At 37.5% G+C, this 21751-nt stretch overlaps 1 protein-coding gene across 4 annotated transcripts in view; it reads right to left on the bottom strand.

Moving 5' to 3' along the window:
- fgf13a (fibroblast growth factor 13a) overlaps positions 1-21751 on the bottom strand; it is a 99247-nt gene that overhangs the window by 2949 nt on the left and 74547 nt on the right. For 3 of the 4 annotated variants that reach the window (XM_026144991.1, XM_026144999.1, XM_026145005.1), the window contains 3 exons: positions 18780-18890; positions 13749-13852; positions 3651-3849 (listed from right to left, as the gene is read on the bottom strand). In XM_026144991.1, the coding sequence (XP_026000776.1) occupies positions 3651-3849; positions 13749-13852; positions 18780-18890 (414 nt within the window). Of the gene's footprint in view, positions 1-3650; positions 3850-13748; positions 13853-18779; positions 18891-21204; positions 21527-21751 lie in introns of those variants that run through there. The other variant, XM_026145013.1, reaches the window with a different exon arrangement.

The raw sequence follows: 21751 nt of genomic DNA, 5'->3' as shown, positions 1-21751 counted from the left end.
GATGTTGTCAACATCCTTCTGCCTAGCATGCTATTTGATGTTCATTCCTCAGGGAGTTTGTGGCTGAAACAGCAAACCCAGTCCTTCAGACACTTTACTTAGTCCAGCATTTTTTGTGTCAGCGGCAATCCAGTGCCCATCCTTGTATAAAAACATAAATCATTGGGAGGATTCGGTTGGGAAACTGCTGATTGGTTCCAGTCTTGTTTGTAACAGCAGGCTATTCTGTTATTACAGTGATAAGTGGCTGACCTCAACATTACAGTACTAGATCATTGCTATCCTCAACACCTCTGCTATTTTATGTATTTAAACCCAGAACTAACCATATTGTCATTTTTCACATTTCTCCAAACAAATCACCTAGTAGATGCTACTCCACATAAAAGCAGGTGTTTGCTTCATGTATCAGGAGTTTTTGGGAGAGTTTTAAGAGGCTTTTCCACTTGGACTTGAAATGACACGAGCTAAACTCGCTACATCCAGAGGAACACAGTATGAGAGGCTGTAGGCTGAGGCTCACAGAGTGCAACCAGAAGAGCAGTGAGTAATGTCTGAAAGAGATGTCATCGCCAGTGTTGAGACAGATTCTTAATTGGTGCCCTGTAACACTTCTCCCTCTGAATGATTTCAGAGGGAATGATTCTCCAGTGCAAAGTTATTTCCAATCAACTCGCTACATCTGAAATTCAAATGAAGATTTAATAAATATTGTGCACTACAGGATACTTTAAAGTTTGTACACAAGAAGGAGTATTACAATAGTGTCTCATATTATATTTGCTATTGAAAAAAAGAAAAAAAAAACTATATTTCCTCTCCAAGTTAAAATGCAGCCACAGTCGATAGTTTTCGGTATCAGTTACAATTACTGTGTCACATAGCCTCGATCTATCCTCGTTATTCAATTCTTCTCTTTCTCTGTATTTGTCTGTCAGCATAAAGCAAGCCAGTCATTCACCAGCTGTTTCTCTTCAGTGTGTTTGAGACCCTCTGGATGGCCTGTTAAATGAAGGTGAAAAGCTATTATCGTGATCTCAGAGGGCAAATATGGGTTCTTAATAAGATGCTGGCTGGGGAAGCTTCCCTAAAGACACAAGAAGGGGGACCATCGATTCAGCAAATAGAAGAAATGAAAAAATTAACTCTAAACTGGAATATAAAGCACTCTACCGCAGCTGAAATACTGAAGAAAATTCCTCATATACTACTAAGGTATTCTTTTGTGTTAAGATGATGTTTTATGATTTGGTTCTTTATTGCCATTAAAAACGTAATATTTTAGGGGGGGATTTAACGTGGGTGAGTGGCAGATTTGACCCCAGGCATCTGCAATAACCCTAGAGCTTATAGGTCACCTGCTTAACCCAGTAAGGTACACCAGCACCCGAGCGATGGCCAACTTGATGCTGTCTATGATTGCATAATAACAATAACAACTTCCTCAAAGCAAGCAAATGCACACTTATATTGCCAATATCTTCGACTTTAAGAGGTGTGCATAACAGCTGAGTCCTTATAAAAAATCTTCCTCATTCAGTCACTTTTGTCAGTTATTTGCAAAGTTTACATTGTGTGACAATCAAATTGTTCGAAGTGAAGAATACGGCCAGCGAAAGTACGTTCCAAGGACATGCACTTGGATAATTAAGCAGAGTTTAAGAGCCAAACAAACTTTCACACGACTGTATTCTGACAGAGACAATGTTTAGCAGGTGAAAAAGGACAATTTGAAACATTTTGTCTTGTTGCTGTTGCTAGCTATTATTACTGGACAAAAACATTTTTGTAAAGTGTCAGGTTGTCTACAAAAATAAAAATGAAAAATGAAAAATGAAAAATGAAAAATGTCAAAGCAGAATCCCAATTTGGCTGAAAACACAGAAAAATGAAATTTTCAGTCAAAGTCAAGCTTCAACATTCCAACCAGCTTCTTGGTCGTTTGCTTTCAACTGTGTACTCAGCTGAAGTGAAAATAAACTGAACTGTGAAAATTTCTACTTTACAGGAACAAAGACCTGCTATTACATCAGAATATGCCAATAACTGTGTTTCATGTGCAACCATCTGATGTGCCACAATCTCAAACGTGAAATTTGAGCTGCAAAGCAAAGATGGGTTCAAGACTAAGCACAACAATCTATCTCTTCTCCAGTTCTACAAACTATGTATGAATATGAACAATTTCCCCATTTTGAGGAGGTGGTTCTGAACCAATCTGAACCAAGTTCAAGCTGCAATTATCATCATCAGTACTACCATCACACTTCAGACACCCACCCAAAAAAAAGGTTGGTCCAGCCACTGCATTTCAGAGACTAGTGTGAAATACAATATGTGGGGAATATCTGGCTTTTGAAGAATGTTACAAAAATTTAAATGCCTCTTAATAGGAAAAAAGACTACCATTGATTTAATATTCAATCTTAACATAATTTTAAAAATTATAAACATAATTTTTTTCCAAAACAGCCAGTGTAAAGCCAACCACGTACCGCATTTAATGCAATATAATGCTAACGTATTAATGTAAGTTTGACATGCTGCCATGTTTATGACATTTTTATGAGTTATGTTGGTAAAATTAATGTTAAGCTGTCACAGCAATTTCTCAAATGACTGCAATTTTGTTTTAAAAATTCACAACTGCATCAGTGACACTTAATAACAAGAGCTGTAAACATTCAGCGAGACTCCCTCATACTCAAGACTCGTGTCATAGTTTTGGCACATCCTTAAAAGTAAATTTTTATATTTAAACTTGATTATCTAAATTCAGATCATTATTTTAAAGCTCAAAAATACAGAACCAGATGACAGGATCTAAACTGCACTTAACAGTCAACAATATAAAGAAACTGCCCTCTGCATTGTTTTGAGTATTTTGCACTGCAAGCCTTTGATTTCTTACTGAGACAAAAAATGAAGACCAGGGTGTTTTTCTTTTGTCTCACTAAAAAGAAAACAGTCTCTCTCTCTTTGTCTATCCCTCTCTCTTCTTTCTGAAAGGTAAATCTGTGTCTTGTCAAAGATGAAAGGACTGTGGCCTGTTTCCTCTGTTGCTCATGGCCACATTACCACATACATATTCTTTATGGGTGGGGTTCTCAGTGAATTTACAGTCCTGCATGGGGACTGCTAGTGAAAAGTGTCAGCCTCGCTTCGCATTGTGCCTGCAATGGAGTGTGACCAGCTTGAGGAAGCTATTGAATAGGTTAATGTAAAATTCTCTGAAGAAAATGCTTAGTGTAAAGGAGCCATATAGAAAACAATGCACTTAGTTTTTAGCCAATAATATCTACAAAAAGGTCTAAAATATAAATAAAATAAAAATGGGCTAATTGAATGGGAAAACTGATACCTTTTTGAAAAGCAACCATTTTGCAAAGTAGTGTTGTGTGTACATACTTGATTATATGCCAGTATTCTCTCTCTATTATTTCTGTTACTTGTCAGTATTTTTCATTTTCAGGGAAGACTACAGTAATAATAGCTACTGTTACCTTTTACACTTTTGAATATAAGCAATTAGAACATTAATGCAACCAGGTATGGATAATACATTCCACAAACTAGTTCCTATCATATAACAGATATATTCTGAACCTTAGTATTGAAAAGTAAAAAGTAAAAGCTCTGGAAAGGCCTACCTTTTAGAGGTTTGGGAAGAAAGTGGGCTGCTGGCTTGTTCTTCTTGACATGATTCCCCTTCATGATTTCTCCTTCCTTGTTCAGACCGAGGTACCAGCCCCTGCCCGACTGCTGCTGCCGGTATATCATGGAGGAGTATGTCACATAATAGTTCTCGAACACTGACTCCTTGAATTTGCACTCCGGTGTAAAGTGTTCCTGTCAGAGGATGAAGACAATCAGATATACAGGTAGTTGGACAGTAGTTTACGAGATCTAACGTTAATTTAAACTATATCTATAAATGGAAGCAGATGAAATAAATAGTTAATTACTTGATAGTGAAACCTAATCATGCTACATGTGCTGCAAGTTCGACAAGAACTGTATCTTAAGTTTCAAGCGTCTGCTTTAATGTGCCATGATAATCTTCTAAAATCTATCCGTTCCAATTACTGTAGTGAAGAATGTAGCATAGATAACAGTGATATGACAGATATAGAAGAGTATTAATAAAACATACAGGCAGATTGAATACTATATTCTTATTTGGTCCTAGCTGTTAAATATGTATGAGAAGATCATTATCTTTCTGAGTTAGGGAACTTTATGTGTACTTGAAGTTGCACATGCATCTTTTAAGGTTTTTTGAATACTTCTTTTCTCTGTCACTGATCTACTGGGTGTGGCAGTTTTGAAGTTCATCTTCTGGACTCCATACTGTGCAAGAGTTCATATGCCCTTTGAGTTAGGTTTAGTATCTAGCACTTGTATGGATTTTTCTCATTATTGCTACAACAGCATCACTGAGGCTTATTTCCCCTGAGACAAGTGCCTATGTGTGCGTGCATGTGTGTGTGTGTGTATGTGTGTGTGTGTTGGTGGTGGTGGTGGGGGTATGTGCTTAGCTGAATGTTTGCAGTGTTTGTGGAGCTGCTTGGATGGTAAGCACAGAAAACAGTGTCTAATCTGTTAGGAGACAATTTCCCTTGAGAGAGATCAAGACTGTGCATAAGGCAAGTAGGGCAAGTCACTGGTGATTGTTCCTGCTTTAGAGTTTTCTTCTTTGGACACTTTGAAAATGGAAGTACATAAAGTACATGCAAACACCAGCATGTGCACAGTTAGTCATATGTAGAATAACCAGTAAAAAATAAGGATGCCTCTCACAGATTAGAGTTAGACTCAGTCTTAATCCAAGTTAAAAAAAAAAACCAAAACATGACAGGTGAAAGTGATGACGTGTCTCCAAGGCCAGCAACCCAGTGTGAGAGCATGACAAACAACATGTCACTACCAGACACAGTCATCTGCAACAGCGTATCTTTTTTTTTTTTAACAGTTCAACAGTGTCACTTTTGTGAGCAGTAACAGGACTTCAAAAGGCGGAATGTCATGTGTGATGGTTTGGTTTGAAGCGTGTATACAAGACAGTTAAAGCACACAAAAGACTGGAATTTGTTGAACTTGTTAAAACAGCTCTACCACATCACACTGAGCCTTTTGTCACACAAAGCCTCAGAAGTTACTCAAGACATAAAATCTACACCTAGCTACAGTAACTGAGAACCAAGCTCATTTATCACCCCCTCTCACTGATTTAGCCTTCACAGACCATGCATCAAAAATCTCTAAAAGAAGCAGAGTGAAAGTGAAAGAAAGATGATGACACATCACCTTAATAAGATGTATCCAGTAAGCTCAGACCTAGTTCTCAGTTTTGCTTCAGCATCATGAGTACCAAAATTCTACTGATAGATCAATGTTTCCACTACCATTGCAATAAGAGACAGACTCTTTTTTGCATATCTTATGTAATTTACAGTCACACTAGTCTCTCTCCTTGCCTCCATTCTGGGCTTTTCCGACTTTGTGTCTATGTGTGTGTCTTTCTACCATGGGTCGAACTACCCAATTACCAGAGTTACTAATAATCTTGTATTCAAATGCATGAAAACATATTAAAGGCTTCTTTTTTTTTTGCTTTGTATATTATCACAATCATCTAGCTTTCAAAAATAAAAATTAGAGTGTAAGATCTTCAGTCATGTCCGTGCAGCTGTAGGCGGGCCTATAAGTTTAAGCAGTTATGTAAGTGGCTTCAGTGTGTTCTTACTGGATACCCAAAGATCATGCTTTATTTTTAAAAGAGCTAGAAACTCCACATCAGGAGGTTTGAGGTTTGAGGGGTGGTTACAGAGCAAGTCACAGGTTTTTCAGTCTAAAGACTGGAGTTTGCTTCCTGATTTTTGCAGTTTATCCATTTTTTCTTTCCAATTTTTTTTTTTTTTTTTTACCACTTGTTATAATTATTCCTTCTTAGCATTGCATTGGAACCTACTATAAGAAAATATGTTTGCATGTTTTTAAGTTAAAATATGCCCCCTTGTGATGCAAAGGGTCCTTTTCCATGCATCTTTTAGGTTGGAAACCTCTCTCTCACTACTTAAGACCAGTGTGTCAGGACACAGATGAAAATGTCACCCTGTGCATAATTTTGAGATACCAGAAGTTTTGACAAATCAGCATTTAAGGCCTCAAGGAGGAGAAAAAAAAACAGCATATCTCAATTGAAGCAGCCTCCTTCAGCAGGACAGTCACTCAATGAACTACAAAAACTACTTTGAACACAGAGCACAATGATCCATGGGTTGAAGTAGAACAAGCCTGAGCTGGCAATCCATTAGCAGGGGCACAAGGGGCAACATACATAATATGCTGGTGGTTTTAATGTTGTGGCTGACCAGTGTAGAAAGACTAAGCAGCAGCCATCTCAGTTATGCACGAGCAGCAATTGGAACCAGAACAATAAGCTACTCTGAAGCCAAGAGTTCTGTTCTACCTTTAATAACGAGCCCATGTGGGTTTGGCTCATTACTCTCCTCCTGGAGAAGAATAAGTCCGAGTCTATTGATAAACAGACAGATACAGACACACGCACAGTTAGAGCCAGGATGGAGGAGAGGCTATTGGCCATTACAACTGTATCTGAACCGATCTCTGGACAGAAGCCTCGCTCAAACTGACGCAAAGAGGGGCCAAAATGGCAGGGGATCCCCATTTCTATTCTAACAGGACTGTGATAGACAGAAACATTCAGACTCTTTGGAGTTTGCTCCAGTAGCATTTTCTTCAGTCAATAGCATGCTGATTGTTCACTAAAACCAATCTCCCAGTGAAAAAATAAGAAAATCTTGCATCACTTTAATCACGACTCGACTGCTAGACGAAGCAGGGGGAAATCACTTTAAAAATAGAAAGCAGCCTTGTCATCTCTCTCAAAGCATTTCTCTATGGTGGATTGGCTAAATAGACCTTTAATGATTCCATAGCGCTGCATGGCCTTTTCAATGTGCAGCTATGAAAAGTCATTTTCCTAATGCTTCACAGCTGGCAACCTTACTTGGAAAAAGTTCAGAAAAGCTGTTTCACAGATACCAGAAATGGCTGAAGTAAATCAGATGAAGTAAGTCTCCCATGTGTTTGATATAACCTGGACAACTACCCCTGCTGTGCTAGTACATCACCTTGTTCCTAATAATGAAGCCTGGAACTGTTAATAAATTTTTTACATTTAATACAAATGGAAAAAAAAAATCTGTCCTTGTCTATTCATATATTCCTTCTAAAGAAGCTTTGTAAAGGATGCTTTTATTTAACTTTATAGACCCTCTTTGTATTAGCATGCTCTTTGACATGCCTGGTAGGCAGAATAGAGATGGAGAATTAAAGGTTATCTTTTCACGATTTATTATCATGAAAAGAGTCCCTTTTTATTCACACATTTTTTAAAAATATTTCCCTGTTCATTAATTACACATTGAATTGTATGATTTGTGGTTCACAGGTTGGCTACCCATATATTCTATGTTATAAAAAAGATGTCATACCAGTAATTCTTAGTTAGTAATTGAATTTTTTTGTGTAGTTTTTTTTATCATTATTAAAACTTCACAGCGTTCATACTTAGGTTTATTAAATTTTGCATTTTGAAAACGACAAATGAGCTCTCATTTCAGCAGTCACAAGCTTATCCAAATGTAGTCTTATAAACAAAAGGCTTTTATTGTCAAATAATATTGCATACAGAGAACCGTCTGCTGTTTTACAACAGCTGAAGGCATGGTAGTATTGCCTGAGCACGGTCTAATAACTGCCTGTAGGAGGGAGACATTTAAAAGCTGATGAAGTGTTAAACATACTGTGCTAAAGGATGTTTCCTTGTCATTTTAAAAAATACATTGACATGCATGGAAAGACCCACAATCTCCATCTGGGGAACCTGCACACACACACACACACACACACACACACACACACACACACACACACACACACACACACACACACACACACACACACACACACAATTAAACAAATCAAAAGTGGTATGGGTAACCGTTAAATGAGTATTCCATTAGCAAAGCAATCATGTCAAGAAACACTGTCAGTTACGATGCACTCTTAAATTGTTTGCTTCAGGGGAGCAATTGCAGCCCAGTAATGTTTTTCTGATCCAATCAGCTGGAGGAGAAATACTAGCATAATGGAACTGATCTCCTCTGTAAATATACTGGCTGGATTTCGACGAGACAAGACAAGCCAAATCAATGCTATGTGCGTATTCAGCTGCCATATCAAAACAAAAATGACACCAATTATACCAGTGCATTCAGAACTGAGTGTTGTTCTTTGCAGACACATTAATTCACAGTGACTGACTGGGCAGTGGAGGCAAATCTTACTAAAACTGTTTTTTCACTGCCAGTGAAACTGGACTAAAAGGGTTTTTTCTGGGGTTTTTTTTAACTTTAGCTAAAGAAGAAGAACATACTGCCAGTGGTGTTCAGTTGTTTGGGGATAAATTGAGATTTTTAATCTAGTGGAAAAGACCCTTGCAAATACCAAACACAAACAGGCACACCCACACAGGGTACACATTTAATTTACAAGCACAAGCACATACACACAGCACAAAGTAGTTAATGACACAGCTCAATGGAGTGAAACCATACAGCAGTGGCTATTTACCAAAGGTATTGTGCTTGCTAAATAGCTGAAAAGGCGAGCGCCAACCACATATCAAACAGGAGTGCACTAAAACACAAATACATAATGTACAAGGACATAATACACTTCTTTGATACCCTTCTATCTGTAATTTTATTTGCTGTGCAGTGCTAGTTCTGAAGAGCGTTCATGGGATATTTTCTGTAATTACAATTTACAGATGACTCTTGAATGCCCCACATGCTGACAGCTTGTATTTGTGATTGCTGACACAAACCTCACAGGCAGTAGATTGTCATGAAAAGTGAGAAAAGATTTTTTTTAACTACAAACACATGTTTTGGTTACATTTTAAAGAATAAAACATGCCCTTTAATGGCCTCTGAAGAAAAATATTCTGAGTTAAAATGCATTTCTAAACATAAACTAAAATAGTAAGTGAGACTTCAAAAAGAACCTTTTTCTTTTCCAACCCACTCTTCTGATGATCTGTCCTTTAACTTTTGTATTTTTTGGCACTTTTTAAATGAGCATGCAGGACTTCACAGAATGTATGACCATTGTATAGATTTAAATGTCAGGTATTTTAGCCTATAAACTTCAGTAGTTGCCTGATAAATATCTTCACCCCAAGAGCCCTGAACTCTCCATTTTACACGTATGCTCACACACAGCAGTCTAGACGAGACTCAACTGGAGCCATAGTGACTCACACTAATTCAAATTTGACCCACCAGGAAATTAATAACACCACTTCTAAGGCACCTCGTGAGATATGTGCACACACCTTAGCTCAGCATCTAAAAACATGCTTGCAGATCTGAAACTATATCAGCAAGGATTGTTTTATCCATATTAAAAAGCAGTGAGTTGGTAACTGCATGTTTTTGTTGATTCTTTTAGATTATACCAACAACAGTTATTCCTTGTTAATAATATTAGTCGAATTCTAATGCTAAACATGCTTCATTAATTCTGACAAAGGAGAGAAGCAAACAGAAAAATAGAGGATAGTAAAGTAAACTACATATTAATTGGATCTTCCTCTCCCACACGTTAACACTGATAGATGAATATATTTTCACTGGTGCATTCTGTCTCACCCACACATGTGCATTCTTTTTTCTCACTTTTCATTTCTCTCACACTACCTTTTTCTTGGTGTATGTCTCCTGCTCCTAAATGTACGGAACACGTCGTAATGTATGATCAAATACACAGGGAGGCAAAGCAGTCTATGCTCCAAAAGGTATTCACTTATTGGGATCAAAGGAAATGCAGAGCGCTGGTTGAATCTAAAAATGCATATACATTTATAATAAATGACAAAATAATATTAGTGTCTAAAATGTAATCTGTAATCTGCCTATATATGAATTTCGGGAATCCCCTTTGTTTTATTACAAACGTGTTTCCACACTTATTTATGCACAAACCAATGAATGCAGAATAACTATATAACTATATCTATAATATAGCAGCACCACTCAATTCCCAACCCAGAGCACATTATCTGCTGTTCCACTGTTGATTAGGATTCTCCCTACAATAACTGACTCCTGGCTTAATGTGTGGCTAGAAGCCAACACTTTACCAGAGCAGCTATCCCAACAACACAAATACTAATTGTTGGCTTTCCATTCACTTCGGTTTCATTTCTAATTTAGCTGAAATAGAAAACTCAACAACCCAATACTTATCTGCATTCATACAATTTAAAAAAGAACAAAAAACAAAACAAAAAACTACTCTATTTGATCTGAGCTCTTTTATATCTCTTTATATCTATTACATATAAAACAGCATATGTAAAATACTGTTTTAGCATTTTGCCCTGGGATTCCCTCATTGGATAGAAACTGAGCTTTCAATATGGTGATCCAGATACTTGTTTCCCTAAAAGATGTAAATATATATAACTCACATCATCCCACAACATCTTTTTCACTTATAACACTGATCATGCCGCCAGACTCAGCCAGAATCTCACCAGGATGAGAAACAAATGGGGTAAAATTACATTACACACCATCTAGTGTTGTAATGACTCATTATCTATGCAGATGTCTTACCAGTGGAAAGTTCTTAGTGTGATTATATAGACTTTGAATTGGATTTTGAGTTCAACAAGAAGGCATCAGTCAAACATTTCAGGAAACCTGGTCAGAAAGTTTGGAATAAATGAATATCATCTGCATAGAAGTGACAGAACCAGAAGTACCACCGTCAAATAGTCTATTTTGTAAACGGGTTTTAAAATGTTATTTCAAATTCACAACAGAGTTGTTGCAATCAAATACAACACATGTAACCAAGACTGAAATGTAAAAAAAAATGCATACTATGCCAATCTAAGGCAATAGATTGAGAGTGTTTGCTAGCGCTGTCCTTAGAAAACGTCGTTTTTACCGTTTCTTGCCGCTGTAAACGCCACTGTTTTGTTCAGAAAAAGTTGAAATGGAGATTCTGGGTCGCTGCATCTTGTTGCTGTGTCATCTTAAATCAGTCGTGTGATTTTGACACGCCGGCGCGTCCATCGACCCCAGAGGGTTCATTTTCATATAACAACTATTGTTATGTTTTTAATTTTCAGTCTGTTTTTTGAGGTCATTATTTTTATGCTAACATTATTTTTTAATGCAGACACTTTCTCCTCAGTGATGTTTTTTTTCCTTCAACTTCTGTTAATGTTTTGGCATGTAGGAAAGGTGTTTATAGAAGGGGATAGCCAGAGCACAATTTCCATATAATCTGCATAAAATTTGCATAAATCAGAGTGATTGTCACTCTTCCTGTCTGACGTCTGCCTAAAGCACGGATATATTCAAGCCTACAAACTGATGGAATGGTAAGAAAATATTTTAATAGATAAAGTGAGTATCTCAGAGACTTTCAGTAAAGACTGAAGGCTGTTGAAACTTTCTCACTTGACTGTAGATTTTTTTAAAAGGTCATATTCATATCATCTCAAATGAGTTTAAGTCTTTGCTAGAGCTGCTGGTTTGAATCTAACTGTTTTTTTGCAATGCAACCTCTGCAACAGGCCAATCATTTTGTTTTAATACATATAAATTGACTGGGTTATAGTTTACTTTTAATTTGCCAGCTAGCATTATTGCTTGCTTGGTCGTGGCTCAGGCAGTAGAGCAGGTCATTTACTAATTATAAAGTTGGTGCTTTAATCCATGGCTGCTCCAGTCTGTATGCCAAAGTATTCCTGGGCAACATACTGAACCTTGATTCGTCAAAGCATGAATGTGTGTGAATGTTACATAGAAAGCACTTAGGCATAGAAACAAATGACTGAACTGTTGAATGAAACATGTATTATAAAGTACCTTAAGTGCTCAAGTAGAATAGCAAAGCACTATATAAGAACCAGTTTATTTACTGTATGTACACATACTAAATTCTGCCTTACTGGATGTTGAACCTGCCAGATATTTTACATGTTTGTAAGACATTGTATAGCAGCAGTAATACTGGCCTCTAAGAGGGATATCAAAGGCTTATCTGCCTTTTACTATGGGTTAATTAGCAAACATAATTGAGTTAATGTTAGTTAATGCTCAAGTGGATCTCTGTAAAATGTGCATATGTTTATTAGTCAAGCAAACTTTACGCCTGATCCATTTTATTTTAGGGGGAAAAACTGCAAAGACAAACAGACACACTTGCAGCTTGGAAGTTCCACATGAATTCATAGTAGCAATTGCTTTGTCAGGGAGCCAAAGGCTTAAGGCTGATATCGGCTTAAGAAGAATGTCCCAGTATGTCGTAAACAGCATGCAAACTATCCCTGGATTGCCAAACTTTCTTCAGTCCCTCCCACCACCACTTAACCTTCACACCAAAGCACCAGCAAATCTTTGTTCAGTACCAAAAAGAAACTTCCAGAGCTGCAAAATAAAGCCAACACAAAAGTGGAAAAACCTGGAGTTTAGTTTCTCCAAATGGTAATCAGACTCCACAGACTTTCATGTTGAAATGTCCAGCTTAGCAGCGCTGAAGAATTATATTTACGTCAGGTACAGAAGACATTTTTGGCTCTGTGGATAGTTTCCTTTTTCATGGGATGATCATTAAAGTGGACTTATCTGTGTGCTGTTAGTGCCTTTAGGATCATTTTAATGGATCATGTGACTTATGTCATGGCTTTTGTTTTGGTACAGTCAACTAAAAAGTTTATGTCTTAGTTTTGGTGAGTGAAATTTCAGTATTTTGTTACTTTAGTTTGTTACTTGGCAACAATTAGCTGATATGTCTGACTATGCATTGTAGCCATACAGTAATGATTGCAACTTGCTAACCAAGATAGCAAACAATAAATGATAAATTTGCATTCCACTTTTCATCCGTCCAAGTTCACTTGTGGCTCCAAAAAATCAACAGAGGCCAAAATATTAATCACGATGGTGTGTGTGAAGTACAAAACCAGCGAGTGACTGTGGCTACATATTTTATGCTGCTCAGTACTTTTCAATATTTTCTTTTCACATTTAAGGTTTTAGCTCTATTGCCAATTTCAAATTTAAAGTAATGGTGTCAGCTCCATATAAACCTATTTATTAAGTGGTGCTTGTGTGTGTGAAAGAGTACATTCAGGCCAGAGACAGAGTGGCCAGGAGGTTTGATCGTCTTCTTTGTTCATCTCATTATTTTCAAAATGTGTAACAGATAATTTGTCAGCAGCAACTGCAGAGTAAAAAGTCACAAGATCATTAGGTTTGTTGTTTCCAAGCTTGATGCCATTAATTATTTGGGAGACCTTTTACCATAAAGAACAATTCTTAGTAATATGATTATGAAGACATTCTGTCTACAAGGAATGTGTACATGGAAGCCCTCTGGGTGCACATCTAACCAGCCTGTCAGTCTTCTTAGTGGCACCTGCCACTGAGAGGTAGTACGGTGGTGGCATTTGCAAAAAAAAAACAAAAAAAAAAACCCCACTAACAGGGGTAGGCAAACAACTGAATGATGCACTTTTTCACTGCTAAACCTGCTTACACACTCCTTGAACTCCTTATTCATGTTAAATTACATCATTTTTTGTTTTGTTTTGTTGTGTTTTTCTTTTTAGTCAGGCTTAGTATGATGTGTCTTACCGATGTGTACAGGAAGCCCTCACTGTTCATAGCCAGATAGAGTTTGGTCTGCACCCCCTGGATGGCCACAACTCGTAGCCCCACTGGAATAAGGTTGAACATGGCTAGAAAGAGATTGGACAAGAGAAACAAATGATAACAAATTTATTCTGCAAACAGTGCACTTATGTTAAACAATATATATGGTAAATAACAAAAAATGTCAATGTAAACCAATTACAATATTGTTTTATGATTTTATTGTTTCACTGATATTACAGCAGCAATGTCATCTAACAGTAAATGGGGTTACTATGGCCACAAGTGCAGGAGGACATGTCATGCTGTTTTTAGTAACTGTAGTCAAAGCACAGTCAGTACAGCAAAATGCAATCATTGAGAATCATTGAAGAATCCACTGGTAACGGTAACAAAGAAAGCAACCATATGTTTATTGTTTTAGCTCTTGTGTTGCTAATTCTGCATTCACATCTAAGAAAGAAAAAGAAAACCTTGCATAACTTTGGATGTATAGACCACATACAAACACACACACACACACACATATATAAAAACCTGTCTATGACCGGAGGGCTGAAAGCAAATTGTGAGGTTGACAGAGCCAGCGGCAGCCCGGCTGCTGTGTAGTATATCTCTACCTAATTAGTGTTAGCCTGTATAGTGTGTGTGTGTGTGTGTGTGTGTGTGTGTGTGTGTGTGTGTGTGTGTGTGTGTGTGTGTGTGTGTGTGTGTGTGTGTGCGCACACGTGTAGATTTCATAAGTTGCTGGCACTGAACACCGCAGGCTGACTAGAGGAAAGCACATGAATGTCCACCTGAGAGTCTCCATGCTTGCTTCTGTTCCCAAAAAAGGAAACTTCTCGCCTATTGTACTGACTATTGTTGGACACACTCCCAAATTCCACTGCCACTGCTGTGGGTTGTTGTTGTAACATTTGATGGTACTAAATAAAGCAAGTAAAGTCCATAGAAAAATAATGTTTCTCTTAAATTTCCCCTTTTGAGTGTCAAGCGTTTATGTTATCACATTATAAGAACTTTTCGATTTAGACACACGAGAAGACAAAGTAAACTTCTGTCAGTTGAGCTGTGAGTCAGTGTGCTTCCTTACTATAGATCCTCTTGTCAGCCACTTAGTAGATCTGTAAAGTCCTTAGAGCAAAGCACACTATATGGGTTTTATGATAGGCTATTTCTTTTGCTCTTAATAAAAAAAAACCCTACTGACTCCCTTCTCTCTGGGTTTTTTATTATATACAATGCTCAAAGGCATGTGTGATATATTTACTTTGTACTGCATTTTCAGGTCATTTCTGGTCCTGTGAAAAGCCCCAGAACCAGTCACTCTCTAGTTCTGTCTCTTTCTTATCTCTCTACTCCTTCTCTTCTTTTAATCCATATTTTTGTTTCCATCTTCAGTCGCCACATGAAGTATTCTTCCGAAAATACACTCTTGTCTGTTCTAATATCCTTATTGACATGTTTCAAATCATCTATCCCAGCTATCCTTCTGCTTAATGCTAATGAATTTTGTTTATGCATGGTGGATGCTCTCCCATGCATCCACAATTTTCAGAGACATTCTTAGGTGCTTGTGTAGTTGAGTCAGTGCAGAGTAAAAAGTCACAAGCCCATTAGGCTTGTTGTTTCTGAGCTTGGAGCCATTAATCAGGAGACATTTACCATAATCTTCAGTAATTTGATTATGAAGACATTCCGTCAACAATGATTGTGTACATGCAAGACCTTTGGGTGCACATCCAACCATCCTGTCAGTCTTCTTAGTGACGCCTGCCACTGAGAAGCACTGCAATGGTGACATTTGGAAAGAAAAACACTAGCAGGGCCATTGTTAGGCAAACAGCTGAATTATGCATGACTCGTTCACTCTTGGACCTGCTCACATACTTGTCTATTATAATATCTGTTATGACATGTTTCAAATAATCCATCCCATGAGTGTATTTTCCAGCCATTTAAAATGACACATGAATTAGATGGTGACTTGGCTAATCAAAAGTAATATATGAGAGCTGCTTATATTCTTAAAGTACTTTGGTAAAGTCTAGTTTATAATGTCCATATTATACAACAGTTATCATACTTTTTCTCTAATCTATTCATTATATAATCAGACCTTCTGTTTATTTCTCCTAACAACTCTAACTCTTGCTCACTGCTGCTGAATGCTGCATTTGTATGGTAGATTTTCTTTCATGCAATTCTCAGTGAGATTTGTAGTATATTTAAGTCAAATTGTTAATTAACTTGTCTGGCTAAAGATGCATCCCCTCTCAAACAGAAATGAAGACCGTCATCATTAATGCAGCTTTCAAAAAGATGGCACTAAAAATCATAACGCTCTATATTGAAGACGTAAAAATTACAGTCTGGTGCATGTTGATGTTTTATACAGCTCAAACGTAGGACCTACCACAGAGTTTCTGCAGTATTTTTAGGTGCACTCTAACTTATGCATTTAAGCTGATAAATATGATTGCCAAATATATATTTGGTGATTTTGGACCTCTGTAATTGTATTTGGACCTGTGTAATTCAATTTTGCATCAACTATTCCTTGTCTGTAATTTTGACCTGATTTGATGGCTCCTTTTCTCTAAAACCTCTTGCTGTTCTTGTCTTTGTAATTGCACCCTTCTCACTGCATCATTCCACTGAGTTTTCTGCCACGATACTCCCACCAAGATGCGCACGTACGCATCTGCACTCTACTTCATTTCAGAAGGATTACCAGCTGGTTTACTGATGGGGATTTTCGAGAGGTGAAACTCAATTACTTCTTGGATCCTAGAAACACCTGAGCACACTGGAGAGGATGATAGGTCTACCACCCACTCACAGACCTTTCCTGCTGCACAGAGGAATATGGAGTAAGAAGGGCGAGGAGGCCTGAGGGATAGTTTTCACAATTGCTTGCAAGCTGTCTAAGTTCCACGTACTAACAGCCATGAAGTCACAGAACAGTCAAATTTTAAATACTTTCTTTTACTCATTCTGGGAGCAACATGACAGCAATTAGAGTAGCCTGAATATGACAATATGACAAAGTATTGAAGCTTAAAAGGAAGCTGCGGTGACAACAGTGTAAGGCACTTCTGTGGTGAGATTAGTGTTGAACTAGTGACTCGTTGGTTGAGGAAAGTGGGTTACTTAAAAAAAACCAAAAGACTGAATTAGATAAATAATAAATAAGATTCTTGTGATGTGATTTGACTATGTACGACATAACTGATGTGTTACCCATTAGGAGCCGTGCCAATTAGTTTGTCCTTTGGGATTTAGAGTATCTAAAATTATGGATTCAAACATCTAAATCTATTTACAAAAATGAGGTATGAATGCCTCAAGATTGACAATAGTGTGTATGCTGAACCGTAAAATGCCCTCCTTCTTTCCTCCCCAAAAATGAGTTGTCTCATTGTAGTGCTTGATTTTCCTACTAGGTTTTCTTAGTTGTGATACAACACAAGAAAATATCTGATACTGTATAATATTGGAGGAAAAATCCATATTATTCTGTGAGACGTGTATGTCTTATTTGTGCCACTGGTTTAACAGCCACACTTGGTCTTCTAAACAAGTGGAAGTAGCAAACATCAAATCTTTGTTTGTTTTTTGGTTTGATTTTTGTTTTGTATTGTTTTGTTTTTTCTGTGTATCTGTGTGTGTGTGTACACATTTAAGAAGGTCCTCTCCCACCATCACAAGACACCAGTAGCTCCAAGAGGACTGTGCTCTCCGTCACCATGGAGACAAGCGCACCCAGCGCCTAACAACGCTATTTTTGGAGCAGTGCAAAGAGCTTCACTCTTTTTCCTTTTCCTATTCAGCAGCAATCTTTTTTTTTTTTTTCCTCAAAACTATTTTAGTCCCATAATGCAGGTCAGTTGTTGCATAAGTTAATAAAAATGAGACCATCCAGATATTATGGGTGGGGTGGTCTGTGTAAGAAGTGAAGTGCAACATTTTGTGGGTGCATGTTTGTTTAAAACGCTTCATAAGCTTTGCTTATACTACTGTACGGTGTGCTCTGTGTATTATGGAACTTGATATTCTTATATTTAAGAAACAAACTTCACAGGACATTATAAGGTATTGCTCTGCTTAGAAAACATCCTACATCTACAGAGTTGCTATTTATATGTAGGAGACACCAAGGGACTCAATGAATACTAATTCAAAGGCCTCAGTAGTGTTTACATCCACTTAATGGTGAGATTACACAGCACTGAACAAATCCTGTTTCACAGAATACTGTGCACACTTTTCCCACATTGTTAGATGTTATTTTCACTCAGCAGCTATTTTATAATTTTAATCTTTCAGGGATATGTAGTAGTGCTCATTGCACCATCTAATTAAAAGTTGGTCAGTGTCTGTTGTATTGTTACGAGACAACTGCCTGTGCTATTCCACTTCCATTGATCTCTTTAATCAATTGGAAAACAAAGAGCTAGTGGGTGTGCGGCAACGAAAGGAATGCATCCACACATAGTGTAAGGCAAAACTAGATCTCATGACAGAGGCAGTGTGTAGGTGTGAAAAGCCAGTTATGACCTGTGTTCAGTTTGGAAAAGGATGATTTTGATTAGATCAAATTAAACAGGGTCACTACTTCACCGCTTAGTTTGTATACTTGCAAACATGTATACAAACTTAATATTTTCTATGTAATAAGAAATATTTAATGGCAAAAAAAATCAAGATCCATTTTGAACAGTTTAAAATGCTGCTCTCTATTAGAGTTAAAAGAAATTCAGCATTTAAAGTCAAGCCTAAGAAACCCACAAATAAGGAGAAAAAATATATATATCAGCTCTCCTATAGCAGTTTAAGGAACATGGGCTTTATGACAAACCTGAAACAGTCTTGACACACTGCAAGATGAATATAAGTGGTGTAACCTCAATTATAGTACATAGTATAGCACAGTGCTGATAAAAGGTAAAGTGGGTGCATGATTGAAAAATAAGTAGAATCCATACACCAGTACAATGGAGTGAAACTTACTGTAACCATTGTCCTCCTCCTTTGTTCCATCAATGGTTCCATCTGCCTGCAACTGCAGGTGGAAACCTTGTCGACTGTAGAGTTTCGTCACAATCCCCTTCAGCTGGGGCTCTGTGGAAGAAGAGAGCAGAGAGGAGGACACAAGGATGAAACCACAGAGTACAAGGTGGAAGATAAAGTCGTTCGTAGGTTTGTAATGGGACATACTGCCGCTTGCATTGTACTCTTTCCAACAGCTTTTCAGCTATTAAAACCACAAATAAAAGAAAACAAAATAAATCATTTGAGTCGACAGGTAATTAATGAGGCTGAGTGGCACACGTGATGGGAGATTTAAAAAAAGGAGAAATAGTCACAAATGAATGTGATGTTGTGAGACACCTGTCAGTCAAACAAATGCAACCAAAATGAGCAAAAACATGCTGGAAGGAGTATATTAACTTACTTTGCTCTCACCTTCTCGTGAAAAGGAATTAGAGACTACTGTAATTATGTCTTTCTAGACAGCATTAGAGACAGATTCTGGCCTCAGTTAGAGAAGCTGCAGTCAGACACGTTCAACTGACCATTTAAATGGTAAACTATTTAAAAGGTATTTAAATGGCAAACTATTAAGAGCTACAGTTATATCAAATTGTGTTGTGTCAACATTTTAAAAAGCATTATTTCTGTCTTTCGTCTGCAAAATCTAAGGGCCAGTAGCTTGACAACAGAGATGAGATCAAAGATGGACAAGAGTATTCAAATAAGAAATTGGTTCTGAGGGCATGAAGTGATTTAAAATGGCTGAAATTATGCAAGTAACCCCTCTTTCTCAATCCATGTTTCTTGTCAGTCTCTACTCCATCAGACCTGCCCAACAGATGGACAGCTACAAAAGTAAAAAGGAATGCTAATAAAAATCTAAACTTCAATGAAAAATGGTATATTAAATGCTCTCAAAATGTTTGAGGCACACTTTAAGAGACAAATAGCACCGCAAATTACAGCGCATAATATTTCTGTCTAATTTTGCATGGTAAGGAAAGCGTTAGAGTTCTGAAATATCTGTTGAAAGCCTTGTGTTCTTTTGACCGTGTTCATCAAAAGTATGGTCTTAAAAAAATGATAGTTTTAAATATTAAATCTGTTTTGCCTGTCTGAGTTACATTAGTGTCTGATAAGTGCTAAGTGCTCTTCAGTCTTTGGTTACTGTCCCAAGTGGAGTGTCCTTTACTGTTGTTAACCACACCATTCAGCTGTCCTATCATCTCATCCATCTTTCAGTGCTGTGATCACCAGCCTTACTAAGGTTGCTTTCGCTGCGCCAGGGTTTATTCAGTCTATAGAGTGGGGATAGCGTAATAATTGTGGTATAAAACTTTGCACAAAGACATAAAGGAGCCTAAATGCATTAGCTCTACAGCCGCATGTACATATAATGTATTTCCTTAAAGATGAGGCACCATATACCCGCCAAAAAGACAACACCCATTGCTTTCCCTACAGGATAACTGGAAATTGGATGTTAGAAAGATGCACAAACTGCAGGATAGTCAAAGTGTTATATAACCGCATGTCTTAACTTTCAGGTGAATTATACACACAATTACAACAACAACAACTTGAAAATGAGTGAATTGGATAGAATAAAGTGGGAAGAAAATACAGAGATGAACGTTGTAAGGCTATAGGGTCATACCCACAAACATAAGGAGACTGACACTATAGCAAGATGTGATGCCACTGCAATAATGCAAGAAATTGCAGCCACTTTGGACTTGGATTTACATCTCACAGTAGAACTACATACCTAAAATACAGGAAATTCTTAAAAATACTGTATCTGCCAATGCTTTTATTCCTGCTGGATAAGTTTCAACAACAAAGCATTTGGCAACAGCATGCAGGAAATATTATTTGGAGCTAATTGTGAGGTTTGCTTAAAATTCTAAATGAAAGTTGGGACCTGCTTATTTAAATGTGTGCATCTGAAGTTTAATATTAATCTGTTTTTAAGTTCTGCCATCCTGGAAACCAAATATTATATCCATTTTGGAAACTAAAAAGAGTGAAATTTATATTACTTTTGATGGAGTGATTATCCAGATTAATTGGAACAGTAAATCTTATTAATTTGTGACAGTGAAGTCTTATGTGATTAATCACCTAAGCCTTTTTTACATCTAGTTCAGTAGATAGGCAACGAGCGATTGGTTTGATTTATCTCGCACTATTATTTGAGATGCAAGGCGACTTCTGTGTTGATACACTTGATAAGCATGCCTTTCAATCTTGCACCAACTTTTTCATCCATCTTTTCCGAGAAAGTGAGCGTTACATAGTAAATATCTTTTTTAACTGCAAAAAATGGCACTCGTAATAAGAAAGGTGATGATCAGAGTGATCAAAAATGTGAGAGCCTGATGAAATTGGAACAACAGACCTGGTCGTCTCCTTCGCCTTTTCTTGGAACCAAAGAGTTTGACTCGTGAAAAAACGTTCAGTCGACTTGGTTTTTCACAGCTTCCTTTGGTTTTACTGGGGCTGCTAACGCAGCGGCAGGCATTAGACTTCTCCCGCTCCCTCGCCTGCCTTTTCTGCCTTATGAGGGAGCTGGCAATCGCTGCCGCCATAGCCAGTTTGGCAGCTCTCTGGGGGAAAAACTTCCTGAGAAACGGGGAAGATATCACCCCCTTTGAATCCAAGAGATTGAGGGGAAATGTCCAGAATCCGATGCAACAACAACAACGATGTGTTAAATATGGGCTACTATAGAGCTTTCAAAGTGCACTCTAGTGAAAATGGAATAGTCCCAGGGGTGCAGCGAAGATGGCTAGATGATGTCCACATGTATCATTTTGATCATTAATTTAGTCGCTTTTCAGAAACTGTCCGTTGTAGCCTCGAGAAAAAAGTGAAACGTAACGAAAAGGATAAAAAACAAACGTTCCATCCGAAGCTGTACAAAGACTTTGGTCTCACAGCACATT

The sequence above is a fragment of the Astatotilapia calliptera genome, chromosome 2, assembly GCF_900246225.1.
Source record: "Astatotilapia calliptera chromosome 2, fAstCal1.2, whole genome shotgun sequence".
NCBI classification, from domain to species: domain Eukaryota; kingdom Metazoa; phylum Chordata; class Actinopteri; order Cichliformes; family Cichlidae; genus Astatotilapia; species Astatotilapia calliptera.
Note: the sequence above shows the minus strand (reverse complement) of the source record. Positions and strands in the feature narration are given on the sequence as shown.